The following is an 18079-nucleotide window of genomic DNA, read 5'->3' as shown; positions in this document are numbered from 1 at the left end:
CAGCACGACCCCCAAGGGGGAGGCAACTTGGCAGCTCCTACAAATGCCACAGGACTCAGGTAGGACCTTCGTACACTTGACATCGCGGTGTGAAAAGTGGCAAGCTTTCAAGACGGAAAAACGATGCCGTGGGTGCCACCTAGTGGAGAGAGCTGCGCATTCCACCCTTTCCATGACAGACCAGGCCAGGTGGACCCTGGGACCACCCCCACCCTTCCAGCCAGGCATCTGAGCTGTGTTACATTGGGCATTAGTGCGGTGGTCTTCCCCCTGTGTCCTGAGGCTGTGGCCGGTGGCTCCCCTACCTCACACAGTCAATACATGGAGAGTGGGGGATGGGGGGGAGTAACTGCTTTGTGTTCCTGCAAACAACACGCATTGCTTGCTGAGCAGCTGGTTGGGGTAGAGGTGCCTTTTGTGTAGAGATGAGCAGGGTGCTTGGAACACTCAAGGGGGGAGGAAGAGGGGTTCGTGGGGGAGGGGGTGGGGAGGTCTGGGTGAAGCAGGGGCAGGCAAGGCCATGGCCAGTGTTTGGATAACAACACTGATTATCAGAGGAGAAGGGCAGGACAGCTCCTCTGCTGGCTTGTGCTGTGTCCCAGGGTAACACACGGAGAGGCTGGCTTGTGCTCCGTGTCACAGCCCTGTCTCACCTCAATGCTGGAAGCCGGCAGCCAAGCCCCTCCCTCGGCTCAGTGATGGCCCAGGTGCAGAAGCCGAAATAACCTCGCTGCCGCCCCATCCCCCAGTGCCCCAGGAAGGACAAAGCCCAGGACTCCAGCCATGTGCCGTGGGAAGCTGGCCCAGGGCAGCAGGGTCCGTGACCCTGCAGACACTCCGTGGAGAGACCAAGACCCCAGCCCCCAGTGACTGAGGTGGAGGGACAGCGAGTGGCCGTGAGGGACCAAGAATATCCCACTGTCCTCAGACCACAGAAAAGGGGAGCCCTTCCTTGTCCCCTCCCAGTAGTGCTTGGGACTAGACTCATGCCAGCCTGGGAGCTGAGGGCACAGAGATCTCTTGACACGAAAGGGGACATTTGTCGACTTCCCTTGGAGGTAAACCAGCAGGTGCGTGGGTGTCAGGGCTGAGCGTTTGTTGAGTGACCTCCAAGGACCCAGGCTGTGCCGCCACATCCCCCTCACTGGGCTCCTCCCCATTTCACGGATGGGCACCTCACCAAGAGGGGCAGAGCTGCCCTTCAGCCAGCAGTCACCGCAGGGCTGTTCCTCCTTGGTGCTCTGAGGCTGGGCCCCTGGTCAGGCCCCAGGCTGCACCCTCGCCGAGGTGCTGGTTTGGCAAACCCTGCTCCTCCCGGCCCTTTGAAAGCTGTCTTACCCCGGGTGAGCTTGAACCTGTGGGCCTCTCAGGCCCGTGCACTTCCTGGCAGTGTGGACATCCCACCGCTGGCCAGTTTTAGGCCTCCTTTCAAATCGGGGGCACGGAGTGGGGACACCGGCTTTGGCCTCCTGCTGAGAATGCAGACCAGACCAGTCCCCACGAGACTCCCACACCCCCCATCAGAGGGCCTGGGTTTGAGTCCCAGCCCCACCTCCTGACTCCAGCTTCCTGCGAATGTAGACCCTCAGAGGCAGTGGTGATGGTCTTCTTGGGTGGCTGCCACCCGGGTGGGAGACCTGGATTGAATTCCTGGCTCCTGGCTGCAGGCTGGCCCAGCCCTGATTGTGGCAGGCATTGGGGGGTGAACCGGCAGATAGGAGCTCCCTCTCAATCATTCTCTCACTCTTGCTCTCTCTGTCGTTGAAGTGAATAACCTTTTAAAAATAAAGCACCTTGGGGCCGGCACTGTGGCATAGTAGACTAAGCTTCCGCCTGCAGTGCTGCCATCCCATATGGGCGCTGGTTCGAGTCCTGGCTGCTGCACTTCTGATCCAGCTCTCTGCTATGGCCTGGGAAAGCAGAAGATGGCCCAGGTCCTTGGGCCCCTGCACCCACGTGGGAGACCCGGAAGAAGCTCCTGGTTTCAGACTGGCCCAGCTCCAGTCATTGCACCCATTTGGGGAGTGAACCAGTGGTTGGAAGACTTCTCTCTCTTTCTGTCTCTCCCTCCCTCTGTCTGTAACTCTCCCTCTCAAATAAGTAAATAAATAAAATCTTTTAAAAAGCACCCAAACTGCTAGCCAGTGTCCCTCTTGCAGCGTCAGCTCAATGCCTCCAAAGGGAGGCAGGTGGGTTGATGGCACGACTCAGACCAGAGCTCCAAGTCTTTCTAATTCTGGGCAGTCGCGTCTGCTCCCTGCTGGTCATGCCTCACAAGGGCCCCCCATGGCAGGTAGCAGAATCCAGCTCTGGTGTGCTCCAGCCAAGAGGGCATTGAACTGAAGGCCACAGGGCTGCACGGGATAAACAGGAAGCCGGGAGCTGCGTGGGGAAGGGACAGGCTCAGGGCTGCTCAGAGCCATGCTCAGCTGGGAGCTGTGTGCTGGGGAGTTGGAATCTGCAGACTCTCAGCCCTCCCCTTGGAGCTCTGAGCTTGCAGCTGCCTGTCCTTATCCAGCCTGCAGCCCGAGCAGATAAGAGGACATCGGCTGGCTGCCGGCTCTCCCTAAGGCGTGACCTTGAAAGCGAGCCGGTGAAGTAGACAGATGCTGTGTGCCTGATGTGCCCAGAGCATCCCTGATCATGGTAGCCGCAGCCCGAAGGGAGAGATGCCGATACGGGCCTAACTCAGCACCTGGTACCAGCCAGCCTGCGTCTCGGCGCCCCCAGAGTCTTCTGCCGGGTGCCAGGCGCCAGGTAATGACCTAGAGCGAAACGAGCAGGGGCCTTCCCAAACAACCCCCACTCCTGAGACAGGGAGGATCAGCGGATCTCAGAGTGGCTGCGTCCGCTCCCCAGGCTGGCCGTGCGCGCCCCTCCTCTAAACACAGGACCAGGTGTGGGCAACTCCCAGTCCTTGGAAAAGACGTCCTTGGGAAGGAGCCTGCAGCCAACGCCTTTGGCCAGTCATGTTCTAGAGCGGCTCTCGAGGGACTCCGAGTGCAAGCTGCACGTGTACTTGCAAAGGGCCAGGGAAGTAGTCACGGTGAAAGGGGGCTGAAGACCAGGAGCACTGGGCGTGGCAGTGAGGACGGCGGGGAGACGCCCGCGCCACGGAGCAGGGTGCCCGGCTCCCAGTCCCAGCTCCAGTTCCCACTCCAGCTTCCTGCTACTGCTCACCTTGGGAGGCAGCCACCAGGGTTCAGGTAGCTGGGTTTCTGCCCCCACGTGGGAGACCTGAATCTAATTCTCAGCTCTGGTTGTTGTGGGCATTCGGAGAGTGAACCAGCAGATGGGAGCTCGATCAATTTCTCTCTCTCTCTCTCTCTCTCTCTCTCTCCCCAGCCTCCCCCTCCCTTTCAAATAAAATTATTTTTAAAAGAAAACAGGCCAGGTGGGGGAGTAATGGTGTTGTGACAAAAGTAGCCTACAACACCAGCATCCCATATCCAGGTTCTAGTTCAAGTCCCAGGTGCTCCACTTCCAACCCTGCTGTCTGCTAATGAGCCTAGGAAAGCAGTAGAAGATGGCCCAAGGACCTGGTTCCCTGCAGGCCAGATGGAGTCCCTGGCTCCTAGCTCCTGGCTCCAGCCCTGGTGCTGCCCACCCTCTCTGTCACTCTGCCTTTCAAATAAACAAATCAAATCTTAAAAAAAAGAAAGAAAGAAAGAAAGAAAGAAAGAAAGAAAGAAAGAGGTGAAATTAATTAATCTTTAATTACTAGATACAATATATATCATTTGAACATGAAATGATGATAAACATTAGTGAAATATTTTGCATTCATTTTCTGCTTCCAATCCCTGATGAATCTTCTACACTTAGAGGATGCTTTGTCTCAGACACTCAGTTTCCAATGGAATAATGTAGTCTGTATTAGATGAGAAAAGTGTGTATCGGTTTCAAACTTTTTTTTAAGATTTTATTTATTAAGCCGGCGCCGCAGCTCACTAGGCTAATCCTCCACCTTGCGGCGCCAGCACACTGGGTTCTAGTCCCGGTTGGGGCGCCAGATTCTGTCCCGGTGGCCCCTCTTCCAGGCCAGCTCTCTGCTGTGGCCAGGGAGTGCAGTGGAGGATGGCCCAAGTGCTTGGGCCCTGCACCCCATGGGAGACCAGGATAAGTACCTGGCTCCTACCATCGGATCAGCGCAGGGCGCCGGCCGCAGCACGCTGGCCGCGGCGGCCATTGGAGGGTGAACTAACGGCAAAAGGAAGACCTTTCTCTCTGTCTCTCTCTCGCCTCTCACTGTCCACTCTGCCTGTCCAAAAAAAATTTTTTTTATTTATTTATCTGAGAGGTAGAGTTACAGACAGAGGGAGAAACAGAGAGAAAGGTCTTCCATCTGCTGGTTCACTCCCCAAATGGCCACAACAGCCAGAGCTGAGCTGATCTAAAGCCAGGAGCCTCCTCTGGGTCTCCCACGTGGGTGCAGGGACCCAAGGACTTGGGCCATCTTCTGCTGCTTTCCCAGATCATAGCAAAGAGCGGGATTGGAAGTGGAGCAGCCGGGACTTGAACTGGTGCCCATAAGTGATTAAACTGCTGTGCCAGGATGCTGACCCTGACCATCATGTCTTAACCACTGGGTCAAATGCCTGCCCCCAAGTTGTTGACTTATTTTATTTGCTAGTTGCAGACTTTGGGGTCCTCGTGGGCAGAGTCCACATCTGATTCATATCTGGGACTTCAGCCCGAAGCTTATTGGCTGGCCAGAATAAGGAACACAGGAAGAGATGCCCAGGGATGTGCAAATATCCTGGGGCATGAACCCAGAACCTTCTGGTGTGGTGCTGGACTTGAAGTGTCAGGTGGAAGGTGAATATGTCTGGGGTGGCTGGAAGGGTCAGCCAGGGTCAGATCCCCACGGGCCTTATGTCAGACTCAGGCATTGGTTGTCAGAGACAGTGAGGAACCCTTGAGACTCCTGTACTGGGGAAAGGCATGAGCAGGTTGAGCAAGAAGGAGAAGGCAGGATTGGATGTGGGGCCATGAGGGGCCCCCAGGAACCACGTGGAGGCCCACACTAACAGAGAGCCAGCCACAGGGTGGTGACAGGGACGGGAGGTCGGATCTGGGGAGGTGAGCTCCAGGGTGACTGCCAGGTTGCTGGACAAAACGCAGAGCAAGGCCACCTGGAGATAAAGACAGCAGGATTGCCGTGAGGTCACGGAAGCCAGGTGGCAGCTGGGGTGGTCTGGACTCACTTCTGTGGGGCAACCCTCTTTCCTGCCCCAGGCCAAGGTCCCTTCAAGGCCAAGTTCAATGATCAGTTACTCCAGGAGGCTTTCTGGACTTGACCCCCACCTTCTTACTTATCTATTTATTTGCTTATTTGAAAGGCGGAGTGAATGAGAGACAGAGAAAGATCTTCCTTCCACTGGTTCACTCCCCAAGTGGGCACTGCCACTGGAATGGTCCAGGAGTGGCAGGGGCTCAAGCACTTGGGCCACCCTCTGCAGCCTTCCCAGGCCCATTAGCAGGGAGCTGGATCAGAAGTGGAAGTGGAGCAGCCAGGACTCGAACCGGCACTCCCAACATGGGATGCTGGCGCTGCAGACGGCGGCTTAGCTCACTGGGCCACAGTGCCGGCCCCTAAACTTGCTCTTAAAGAATATGCTCAGTGTGCGTCTCTTCAAGCACTGACCACCTTCTCAGATGCAACGCCTCTGCCTTCTAAGCGAGGGATCCAGTTGTTTAGCATGATATCCTGCTTGCGAATTTCGTGACTTTTTAGAAAACTCTTCCGTGCATTTCTCCATTGACGCCTGGGGTCTGTTGTTTCTTAGAGGAGCTCACCTGAAAACACAGGGAGCTAGCGTTGGAGAATTTGGCAGGTGCGCTGTGTTTATTTTACATAAGCTGACTCTGCAGACACCACCTGTTTGTCTGGCCCCCCGCCATGCACCCACCAGGACGGGATCTGGCCGTATGCTCACAGATGACAAAGTGAAAGGCGGCCTGCTAGCCAGCACAGCTGGTGCTGCCACTGGGGGCAGTGAGTTCCCTGGATTGCAGTCTTAAAGTACCCCATCTCTGGCCAGGGAGAAGGGAGTGCCCTGTGGCGTGTGGGGTACCACACCCCTGCCTGTTCTGTGAATGTGGAAACTGGGGCACGCAGACGTCACGTGCCCAAAGACACCCAAGCAGCCTGAGGTAGGGTCCTCGTGTGACCCCAAGAGTGTCACTGCAGAAGCTCACCTCTTAGCAAGCAGCCAACAGAAGCCTGGGCTGGCACTGGGCACGGTGACTCTGAGACCTGGGAAGGAGGGGGCGGAGCTACAGACAGAAAGCCCTGGCAGTGAGAGTGCCAGACGGCACAGAGGGGTGTGCGGGAGGAGGCAAAGCTGGGGCCCAGCTCAGAACAAAGATGCAGATAAAATTCTTTACGTGTGATCTCAGCGAGACCAAATCCCGAGATAAATTAGGATGCGGGGAGGAATGTGGCAGGGGATTAGTAGGTGGGGGTGGAATGACCAAGCGCACGTCTGGGAAACCCAGCCCAAGTCCAGAGGCCCCTGCATCAGAGAACCTGAACTCCCTTAGTCACAGGGATCTTTCTATGCCCTGGTGTGGTCCCCGGGGCGGCCGCATCAGCATCCCCTGTGGCGGTGGCGGCGGTGGCAGTGGGGGTTGTTGGGGATGCCAGCCCCAGGGTACCCCCTCCCCCAGAGCACCTGAGACAGAATCTGGGCTGCAGCCATGATGTGTGTGCACAGGAGACCTTGAGAAGCAATGCCTCCCTGGGAGCAGAGCGACATCCAGGCGCCCCATGCCTGGACGCGGGGCTCCCGAAAGGGGGAACGGCGTTTGTGTACTCGCAGCCTGGTGCCTGGCCCTCCCAGTGGGCTTGGCAGGTGCAGCCAGCCAGGAGTGCTGAGAGTGAGTGTGGTGGCAAGGAGAGGCGTCTACTGCTCAGGCTGCAAGCTGGGCGGCAAACCCGGGCCGACCGTCCCTGGGGGGTTCCGGCCCACAAATATATTTTGTTTGGCTGTGATCTATTTTTAAAAGCAAAAGATTTTACACACACACACCCAGAAAAAGGGCAGATTTCTGGATGGTAAATTTGGGCCTGCTTTCTCCATACAATTAATCGGCAGGAGCTAAATTACCGCTGCCCTCTGCAAACAGAACTTGAGAGCTCTCCAGTTGGTCAGCATCCCTGTCACTCCTGATTGCCCTCCCCTCTCCTCCTGCTCTCTCTCTTCCTCTTAGCCACCTGCTCTCTATAGGGTCCTCATATGAGTCGTTTTTAAAACCCCTCAAAGACCAAGGTGCCCAGGAAAGGATGGCCGCTGTGTGTTTGCCACATCTTGTCATACACACACACACACACACACACACCCTGTCATCTGACACGCAGGGTCACGGTCAAGGGTGAGGCGCTTGGCTCTGGCCCAGCCTCTTCCCAGGTGCGGGGTCCAGAGTGATCACACAGCCCCTTAAACCTCAGCCTCCTCCTCTGTAAAAGGGGCACAGCGCAGCCGGTTCAGCACAGTACCTGGCTCTGTGAGCATTCCCTCTAGTGACAGTGTGGCATCCGCAGATGCAGCACACCCAAGCACAATACCGTGTAAGAGGGCGGGTGTTGGGGCTGGCGCTGTGGCACAGCGGGTAGAGCTGCCGCCTGCAGTGCCGGCATCTCATGTGGGTTCAAGTCCTGGCTGCTCCACTTCCGACCCAGCTCTCTGCTATGGCCTGGGAAAGCAGTAGAAAATGGCCCAAGTCCTTGAGCCCCTGCACTGGATGGGAGGCCCAGAAGAGGCTCCTGGCTTCCGGCTTCAGATCAGCCCAGCTCTGGCCATTGTAGCCATTTGAGGAGTGAACCAGCTGGTGGGAAATCTCTCCCTCTCTCTCTCTCTCTCTCTCTCTCTCTGCTTCTGCGTCTCTGTAACTCTGTCTTTCAAATAAATAAATAATCTTAAAAAAAAAAACAAAAATAGAGCAGGTATTTATTCCCTACATTTCTATTTTTTAAAAAACATTTATTGATTTATCTGAAACACAGAGTTACAGAAAGAGGGAGAGATGGAGAGAGACATTCCATCCATTTGTTCACTCCCCAGGTGGCTGCAATGGTCAGGGCTGGGCCAGTCCAAAGCCAGGAGCCAGGAGCTTCACCCAGGTCTCTCACGTGGGTGCACAGGCCCAACCACCTGGGCCTTCTTCTGTTGCTCTCCTGGGTGCGTTGGCAGGGCGCCAGCAGCACAGGCAGTAGCTTAACCCGCTGCGCCACATCGCCGGCCAGGTGACTGTCCCAGCTGCTCCACTTCTGATCCAGCTTGAGGGTCTGGCCTTGGACTCCAAGGTCAGGTCAGTGCGAGTGGGGCCACCAGTGATACCAGAGTCTGAACTCCGGGACGGGTGTGGGTTTGCCAGAGCTGCCGGCACAAACTCCCACCCACCGAGTGGCTTCCTACCAAGGAAGCTGTTGCTTCTCCCGGATTTGGGGGATTTGGGCGAGCTGCTCTGCTCAGTCTCCTGGGGAGCTCGGCCTTTCCCGCCGGGCTTGGGGCGGAGCAGAAATGTGGGGAACAGGGGAAACTTCCTCACGTGGGAACGACCAGCCCTCTGCACGCGCTCACAGCTCTGTGCAGGGCAGGGGGCTGCCGGGCAGGGGGCTCTTGCCCATTTCCCATGCCACGCATGGGGAGGGAAAGTGCACAGGTGATTGTTGAAGGCATCACAATGCCCCGGGGGGGGGGGGAGGGGCAGAGAAAGCCCCGCCCACTGTGTGCCAGGGCTGTGAGACCAGCCCCCACCACAGCCGCCAGCAAGCCTGGCGCTGAAGGAATGCGGAGACCAGAGTTCTCCAGGGACAGAAGCTGATCTTTGTCCCGTGAAGGGCCACTTAAGTGGCTGTCTTGGATATGCAAATGCATGCCTGGGGAGCAGCCGGAGGCCTGGGGTTAGTGCAGAACAGGGCCTTTTGTGGCCCGGGGGTGGTGGGCTTTATTTCTGTGTTTTTGAGTGGTTTGGCTAAGATTGCACGCTCTTGGGGCTTACTGAAGAGAGGCGATGGGCTGGGAAGTTGGGGGAGGAGGAGAGGGTGGATTTAGGAGGGAGACTCAAGTGTTGCAGAGGAGGTGAGAGGGCTCCATGGATGCAGTGTGATAAGAAATTAACATTGTGCTGCGTGGGGGGCCCAGGCGCAAGCTGTAGCAAGGCTTCCCTGAAACAGTGCTGTCCCTTCTGGCGTGTTCATGCGGTTCCACCCCTGCCTTTACCATACGGCCGAGGCCCACAGAACTGATTTCCAGGGCCCTCCCTGGGTTGCGAGAGTCCACAGCCTTGGGACTTTGAGCTCAGCAGTCTGTTGGCCTGACCACGCCTGGCTGCAGGAAGCACAGCGGCCTCAGGGGGCTGAGGGAGTGCCCGTGGCAGCGGGAGGGGGCCCTGGCAGTCTCAGAAGCTATGCAGCATTAGAACTGCACCTGACCCGGCCATCTGCGGCCAACTCAGCCCTGGAGATGGGGGTGTGGGAGGCTTAGGAGCTGGCAGACTTGCCCCCCAGCACAAGGGATCTTGTGGCTGAGGACCTGGGGAGCCGTGGCAGCCCTCTCCCTCCCCGGGGAGGCGCTCTGCTTGTGGTGCGGCAGGTTAAGCTGCCACTTGCAAAGCCAGCATCCCATACTGGAGTGCCAGGTCAGATCCCAGCTACGATGACCCAGGTTCCTGCTGATGTGCCTGGCTGCTGGCCTCGGCACACCTGGCTGTTGCAAGGTACTGTGGCGTGAACCTGCAGATGGGCTCTCTCTCTCTCTCCATTAAAATTAAAAAGAAATTTAAAAGTCTTTATAAAAAGCTGGCTTGTTGGGGGGAGCCATCCCATGCCCGCCATCCTTACAGATAAGGACATCGGGAGGGAATGGCTTTCACCGGGACACCTGCACCGGGCTGTCGTGCGTCTTTCTCCCTGCGCCGCTAGGTGGCAGCAGCGAGCGCAGGCGCGCCGGTCCCTCCCGCAGTGGACCCCTCCAGCCCCCGACATGCCTGGCTGTGGCTCTGCTAAGAAAGGCGAAGGCATCACATCCCCTGCTCCTTCCTCCTGCATCTCAGCCGATGCCGAGGAGCCAGAGGAGCACGCCGAGGTGCTAGGAGGAGCCCGGGCCCGGAGGGACCGCACGAGCAGCCCCCCCACCCCCCCTTCCATGCTGGCCTGTACTGGACGGCCGCCTAAGGAAGCATCCCTACAGGGCACAGCCACTGAGATCCGAGGCGGGGGGCGGGGGGGAGGTGGTTTGTTAGAGCAGCAGGCGTCAGTTTGCTAACTCTCACGTGCCGTCTCACCAGTCTCAGGGTTGTCCCTGTCAGCAACGCGTCCTGTGGGTCACACACCACCACTCGGGGCCTGGCACACTGCAAAGGCTGGCTGGGCGGCTGGCAGTGCGGGCAGCTCCTGGGGCAGCTCCTGGAGCGCCAGTGGGCCCCCAGTTCGCAGGGCCGCGTCCTCAGCTCAGCAGACAAAGCAGCAGGTGGGCCTGGCTGGAGGGAAACGGGCTCCTCTCCTGCGGTGATGGGCTCACTGGGAGCTGTCACAGGTGCGCAGAGCGAAATTTGCTGTAACCACAGAGCAATGGCACCACGGCAAATCTCCCCGAACAAGATGCTGAGCCGACAGGAGCACATGGACTGAAGATGAGAGGCACCCTGGACCAATCCCGTCCAAGCCTGTGGCTGCCACTTCCCCATGATGGCTCACCAGCAATGTCACCGAACCACTCAGCGCCTTAGTCTTCCCGATCTGTACAATGGGATTATGTTAGGGTTCTTGGAGGGATTCTGAGCTTGTATATGTAGAATGCTCAGCACATAGTAGGTGCTCAGTGTGTGTTACTGTCTTCACCAGGTGACTCCCTCAGGCAGCCAGGACCCCGCCCACTCCTCACCCCTGTAGCAAGTGCCCTGCCTCCTCGTGGAGCTGGTCCTCCTGTTCCTTCCCAGGCTGCACTTCTCCTGGGGGTGGGGAGGAAAGAGAAAGAAAGAAAGAGAGAGAGAGAGAGAGAGAGAGAGAGAGAGAGAGAGAAAGGAAGCAAGGAAGGAAGGAAGGAAGGAGAGAAAGAAAGAGAGAAAGAAAGAGAGAAAGAAAGAAAGGCAGAGAGAGCAGGTGGGGGTAGGGATGGGGCGGCCTGGGGGGGGTAGACAATGGACTCTGTAAAGTCCTCCCCCGGCAGTCTGGCCAAGTTCAATGGCTTCAGGCCACATGAACGGTCAGAAAAATGTGGCCCAGGAATTTCTCTGCAACGATTCCCCTTGTCTCCCTCTGTGGGAATTTGGAGCTACAGACACATTCCTGCCCTGACCAGCATCCACTGAAGCTGAGGGGCCCTGGGCCCAGGCCGGGCAGCCCTGGGGCCCTGCCCCCCGCCCCTCCCTGAGGAGTGGGCACTGCCCTCCCAGCCTGCTCCCACGGGAGGGTCACACTGCCCAGCTCACACAGCTGCTGGCCGCCCAGGCTGTCACCCAGACATCTCGCACAGAATTCCCACCTCCTGTTTCTCTGAGCCAAGTGCTTCTCCACTGCCGAGGAAACAATTTGCCAGACGCTCTGGGGTTCTTGGGAGACACTGCACGTGTGGTCTGTAGGCCACGTCTGCTTGTGCACAGAAGGTTTTGTTGGGCCGGCGCCGCGGCTCACTAGGCTAATCCTCCGCCTAGCGGCGCCGGCACACCGGGTTCTAGTCCCGGTCAGGGCGCCGGATTCTGTCCCGGTTGCCCCTCTTCCAGGCCAGCTCTCTGCTGTGGCCTGGGAGTGCAGTGGAGGATGGCCCAAGTGCTTGGGCCCTGCACCCCCTGGGAGACCAGGAGAAGTACCTGGCTCCTGCCTTCGGATCAGCGCAGTGTGCCGGCTGCGGCGGCCATTGGAGGGTGAACCAATGGCAAAGGAAGACCTTTCTCTCTGTCTCTCTCTCTCACTGTCCACTCTGCCTGTCAAAAAAAAAAAAAAAAAAAAAAAAACCAAAAACAAAAACAAGAAGGTTTTGTTGGAACAGAACCACGCCCAGTCGTTTGTGCCTTGGTGGACTGGGCTCAGCAGGGGCAGCTCCTCTCCGCTCCATGTCATCACATCACCTTCCTCCATGCACTTGCTGACCTGGCCCTCTGTCTCCCCGTGGCTCCTGCAGGGTGGTTACACCATTCACAAGGGAGTGGCTTCCGCCGAAGGCAGACACAGAAGCTGCCTGCCTTTCTGGGCCTCAGAGCTGGCCCAGGGTCACTCCTGCCACTTGATGTGGGGGAAGCATGTCACAGGGCAGCCAGCTTCATAGCCCCTTGGGCGCTCTCATCTCAAAGTCCCGACATCCACAGAGCTCTCCTTTTCACTCTCAACAGACTGGGTCTCCGTCTGCCCTCAGCTCCCAGGGCACCCTCCCAGTCTCCCCAGAGCTCGGCCCCTGGACCGTGGGTGTTTGGTTGTGTTCCGTCATTGTCTGTACACGATGAGTAGATAAATGAAGGCAGGCATGACTAGCTCGCCGAGGCTACACCTGTGGCTAAGGTGGGAAGGCCCATTTTCTGAGCTACCCAGGGCTGAGTTCACGCCTTGAGATCACAATCCAGACTCCTGCGGAGGGGCTCTGTAGATCAGACCCGGAGTCTCCTACGAAAATCCGGCCATCCCTCTACCTACCCAACTGTTCAACCACCTACCCTGCGGTCCTGTATTCACCTATCCACACGTCCATCCATCCATCCATCCATCCATCCACACATCCATCCATCCATTCATTCATCCATCCATCCATCCACTTCTCCATATGTCCACCCACCCATCCATTTGTCCAACTACCTCAGTTCACTTCTCCATACACCGGCCCATCTATCCATCCTTCAATCCATTTGTTCGTCCATCTGTCTAGCCAATTGTTATAGGAATATGCTTCCTGGATTTTATTCCAAGTTCTTGCCCTCAAGTGAGGTAAGAATTCAAAGCAGAGACAGGAGTAAGGTGCATGCGTAAGAGCAGTATTTATTTAAAGAGACAGAGCGACATTTAAGTGTGAGTGCAGGTAACCCCACCTGGAGAAAAGCTCCCTGTGAGAGGGCCAGAAAGTTGCCCACAAGGAGATGGAGCCTGGGAGAAAGCAAGATAAGAGGCCAAATGGGGCAATAAAAGGCTATTCCCACATGCAGCGATCCCGGATCGGGCATGGGGTCGGGATACTATCCTAACTGAATATACAGAGGGGTGGAATTCGCGAGGGTCTAGTGTGCCTGCGGTTTCATGGGAGGTTGATGGCATCTCCATGTGGATGGAGTTTAGTTTCCATGCGTCCATCATGGTGTCTCCTCCTTCCCAGTCCTGGGAGAGATGCAGGTGCATCATGGGAATGTGGGAGCACTAGATTGACATGCAAGGGGGTGGAGTTGAGACAGAAATTTTGGGGAAATCTCTGAGCTCACTTAGTCCTACTGAACTCCCCACCTAGGTCCCCTGTATCACAGCTACTTATGCACCCATGCGCCCATCCTCCCACCTGTCTGTCCATCCACCCACCCACCCCTCTTGGGCTCTGCTTTCGCCTCATTGGTGTTGGGCAAGTCTCTCTACATCCCTGAACTGGATTCTCCCTCTGTGGATGAAGTCCAATGGCATCTCTCCCCAGGCTTGCCCTGTGAGTAACTGGGGTAATACCCAGTGAGTAGCCCAGCTGCTGGTGGGAAGCACCTAGCCAGTGTCATCTTCCTCCCTCTCTGAGGACGAAACCCACCGCTGGAACCCTCCAAGAGGACAGCGTGTCATCAGGAATTAAAAGTGTGCAGAGCCCAAGGCGACTGCACCAGCAGCTCTTGCCTTCCCATTTGTCTGCTGAGCTGCCCCGGGAGTTGACATTTACAGCGACTTTGAAAAGTCGAGTATCCCAAAAATATGTTTGAACGGTTCAATGGGGACACTGACCCTCTATAATAGGCTCGTTTGAAACCGTCCTGCCTTGCTACTTCCTCTTAGCAAGATAAACAAGCGCCCACAATGGCCGCTGCGCTGCTTTCTTTTAAATCTTGCTTTCCAAATGTAGGACTTGGCTGTTGGACAATCCCCCGGGGGCTCGCTCCCCGCTCCCCGGCCGGCCGATGCTCTCCCTGAATGCAGCTGAGCTCCAGCCTGGAATTCCTGGGGCCTCATTAAGCCTGCTGTGACGGAGTGGCCTTGCCTGGTGCTAACGCTGTTTACAATGACTTGGCAGCAGGCAGAAGTCAGGTCTCCCTGGCTCCTCTCTCTCCGTGTCTCTCTCTCTCTCTCTCTCTCATCAGAAAGTGAAAACATCTTTTACCCGTCGGCAGTGGCTGCTGGACAGCCCGTCTCTCCCGGAGGAGGAGCCTCACTCTGGTCTGTCTGGGGAGTTAAAGGAGAGAGAGGCAAAAAAAAAAAAAAAAAAAAAAAAAAAAAGCTGCCCGGCTGTTGTTAATCTCTTCTTTGAACGAAGACTTAACTCCTGGGAAAACCTCTTCCCGGCTCTGAGCCATTCTTTCCTAACCCCTCTCCCTGCGCCCCCCCCCCCCCCACCCCGGGTTTAGCTCCTCTCTGGAGCTCAGCCCCAAGGAGCCTGGGGCAGCCTCTGCCTTCCCGCCTTGGCCCCTCTGTTCCCCAACAGTGGTGAGGGGTGGTGCTGGGGACTGGGACAAGGGGAGAAAAACCCAGCCAAGCCAAGGCAGTCAGAGGTTGCCCACCGTCCTGCTTGGGAGCCGGAACAGATCCTAGGAACCGCAGGGAAGGGAAAGAACCTTGCATTAAGAACCCTACTGTGTGCCAGACGCTTCCGAATCCAATTGCTCTCATTTGATTGCTCCCTTCAGTTACACAATAGTAACTCCCATATGCCTTCCTATGTGCCAAGAGACTCGACTCCATTCTTCACACATGCACATGCGTGTGCACACACACGAACATGCCTACGTGAACCTATCCTCCCCAGAGGCGATCACAGATCACACCTGGTTTCCTAGCTCCCGCCTTTTCTGTCTCCCTTCTTTGGAGGGCACAGAGGTCCGATATTTGGTGAGCATTCCGGGGTGGGGGGTGGGAGGCGGGTTCCAGCGGTTGGCAGATGCAAGCTGGGAAACGGATTGGGGTGCACACCCCAACAGGGAATCCCCAGGGTTTAGCAGTTCTAGTTTGCATCAGGCAGCTCTCCTGGGACCTTCCAAAGCCAGAGTGCTCCATACACCCTCAGGCTGAGAGCGCGCTTCACCCCGATCGCCCCAGCACCTGACACAGGTGATGCTGATGGTAACGATACCCACCTGCAGAACCCTTAGCAACACACACCAGCTGCTTTTCGCTGCCTTCCACTCACAAGGAGCCAATTAAGCGGATTCTATCACTCTGTAGCGTGCATGGGGAAACTGAGGCAGGAGGTCCCCATAACTTCACAGCCCCAAAACCGTCCATGTGTACTGGGTGTCATCAGACATGGCGCCACTGCCCTCACTTCTGGAGAGTTCAAACAGCTCCCCTGAGGGGGATAAGCGATTCCCCGCCAAAGTCCCAGCCAGGTTTGGGGGGCCTCCCAGTAAGCACCCTCTTTTCCTGCTCCTGTATGGCTCAGAGCCGCGCCGGCTGGGCAGCCAGGAGGGGACGGCTTCTGCGGTGCCCCGGCGGCGGGAGCGCAGCGCTCTCTCCGCAAGGCCGGGGGGGCCCCCTCGGCTTCCCTGCGCGCACCCGCACCCCGCGGCGGGCCCCCGGGGCGAGGAGCCGGCAGCTCCGGTCCGCGCAGCGCCCCCTGGCGGGCACCCGGGCAAGCGCGCGCCTCGGCGCCCCGAGGCTAACGGGCCGCGGGGAGGGCGCCCGTGAGGGCAGGGAGCCGGCGCGGGGCCGCCCCGGCGCGCCGAGATAAAAGCGGGCAGGCGGCGCGGCCGGCGCGATCTGCGCGTTCTCCTATTGATTAGCAGGGTCTGCCCGGAGGCCGCGATGTCCGCGGCGCGGGGCGGCGGCGGCTGCGGAGCGTGAGTGCCGGGGAGCGCGGCGGTCCCGCGCCCGGCCGGGCATTGCCCGCGGGCGGGACCCCGGGTGCGGAGCCGCGCGCGGCTGCCATGGGGCTGTGCTGCTGCAAGGGCTGGAGGGGACACCTGCGAGCGCCCAAAGGTAACTCGGACGCGCACGTGCGCCGCGGCTCGGGAGCGCTCGCCGGGCTCCGCGGGCTGCCCGCCAGCCCCGCCGCACCTGCGTCCGCGTGGGCAGCGCTCAGGTGTGGCTGCGGCTCCCGGGAGTCCCCCACCTCCCAACTTTGGAGGGGTGGCGTTTCCCGGGCGCTGGGCGCGGGGGCTAGCTGGCCTTGGGGCGGCAGGGACGGAGGCGCGAGGGCAGCACCCGCCCTATGGGGCCGGGAGTGGATGTGGGGGCGGCGTGGGGGGAGACGCGGCTGCAGGTCCGCCAGGTCCACGGCTGGGGCGGGGGAGCCCCGCGCCGGCGCCCGCGGGTCCCGTGCCGCCTCTGCGGCTTAACCGTTCGGAGAGAGGCCGTTCATTCACCTCTGCCGCCTCTGGCACGGGCTTGGACGGAGGGGCCCTGACTCAAGAGTTTTCCAAAACTCCGCGCGCGGAGCTGCTGTGGAATGCAGTAGGCTTGGAGAGGGCCCAAAGCCCGGCAGCACGCTCTGGACGTGGGCGGCCGCCTGCGGTCCGGCCTCCCTCCGGGCTGGGGCCGGCCCCACTTAACCCCTGACGCACCGTGCGGAGCCTTGCGGAGCGCCAGCAGCTTGCAGCGCGCTCCCAATGCTCTGCTGCCCGCCAGGCTTGGGGCTGCGCGCCGACCTGCTCCGGCGTCGGTCCGTCTTCCCAGAATCTATTCTGGAATGTGCCGAGAGGCTGGGCGGAGTCTTGTGCAGGTGTGAGTGATGGGCAGGTTCATTTCACATAGGGTTCCAGGTAGCGTTCCACCTGCGGAATAATTAAATGGCGCTAACCAGGAGCCTGGGGAGCTGAGACAAAAGATGCCCGGTTCATCTGTTCATCTGTGGTCCAGCCGCTTTGCAGCCAAAACCCAGAGTGGGGTGCGAAGGGTTGCAGGGTTCTTAGTTGCTTCATTTTAAAGAGGGGGGAAAAATTAACCCTCCACGTGGAGGTTCAGGCTTGGAGGGGCAGGGCTGGGAGCCAGCCTGTGGCTGCAGCAGCCAGGGCTACAGTGCAAGCTTGCTCCCCCGCCCCCACCAGGCAGCTAGAGCCCACAGCTGGAGGGATGTCACCGGAGGCTTTGGTCTTTCCTGACCCCTGGGCAGTAAACAAGGCAGGGAGTGTAACCTTTGTCCCAGAAGCAAAAGCCTATGAGACCTTGACTAGGGAAGTTAAGCAGCTCCCAGGAGGGAGCCAGAGACATCTTCCCCCAGGGGGAGGGCTGTCGCCTGGGGCCCACTGCTGGCTACACCCAGCAGGTGAGCAACAGGCCTGGTCTGGGGCGGGTGTCCCCCAGGGGACAGCGGGCCACCCCGCCTGGAAGCCGGGTCCAGTCTGATGTGCCAATAGGATTCCTCAAGCCCTTGGAAATGAGGGAAGCTGGCCAGGTCTGGGGCAGAGGGAGGGGCGGACCCAGCAGGCCGTAGAGTCTCCCTTCCAAGGAAGGCAGGTGTATACAAGCTGAGATTGCAGGCTCGATCCCGGGAGCTGTCGGGCTGGGTGGCAGACGCTCGGGGACCTCTGCCCACCGCAAGCCCTGTGATGCTTTGGTTGTCAAACTTAGAGAGCGGTCACTGCAGGGCTTTTCATGCGGGGGCAGTTCTGGAATCTTGTCCAGCAACCGGCTTCACAGAGCATCCGCAGCACGCGTCACACAAGGGCGCTTTGAAAAGCTCCTGGAAAGCAGAATCGGAGGACAAGTTCATGTTGACACAAAAAGTTTGAAATCTGTGTCTAGGAGGAGGTTTCCAAGAGTTCACGGAAAATGCCTCTCATGAAAGAGCCAGGCATGGGGGCTCCTGCCAGGACACTGGTATCCCATATCGGCGCACCAGTTCGAGTCCCCGCTGTCCCATTCTGCTTCCAGTCCAGCTCCCTGCTAATGCTCCTGGGAAAGCAGCAGATGGCCCAAGAACTAGGGCCCCTGCCATCTACGGGGGAGACCTGGGTGGAGTTCTGGGCTCCTGGC

At 58.5% G+C, this 18079-nt stretch overlaps 1 protein-coding gene across 13 annotated transcripts in view; it reads left to right on the top strand.

Annotated features, from left to right (window-relative positions):
* ARHGAP22 (Rho GTPase activating protein 22) overlaps positions 1-18079 on the top strand; it is a 191336-nt gene that overhangs the window by 100040 nt on the left and 73217 nt on the right. For 2 of the 13 annotated variants that reach the window (XM_051837527.2, XM_051837526.2), the window contains one exon: positions 4-392. The exons of 9 other annotated variants lie outside the window; for them this stretch is intronic. In XM_051837527.2, the coding sequence (XP_051693487.1) occupies positions 4-80 (77 nt within the window). In that variant the 3' untranslated portion in view covers positions 81-392. Of the gene's footprint in view, positions 1-3; positions 393-15802; positions 16085-18079 lie in introns of those variants that run through there. 2 more of the 13 variants (XM_051837521.2, XM_051837522.2) reach the window with 2 other exon arrangements.

The sequence above is a fragment of the Oryctolagus cuniculus genome, chromosome 15 (genome assembly GCF_964237555.1).
Source record: "Oryctolagus cuniculus chromosome 15, mOryCun1.1, whole genome shotgun sequence".
In the NCBI taxonomy this organism is placed as follows: Eukaryota; Metazoa; Chordata; class Mammalia; order Lagomorpha; family Leporidae; genus Oryctolagus; species Oryctolagus cuniculus.
The sequence above is the reverse complement of the archived record's forward strand: the minus strand, read 5'-3'. Positions and strand labels throughout refer to the sequence as shown.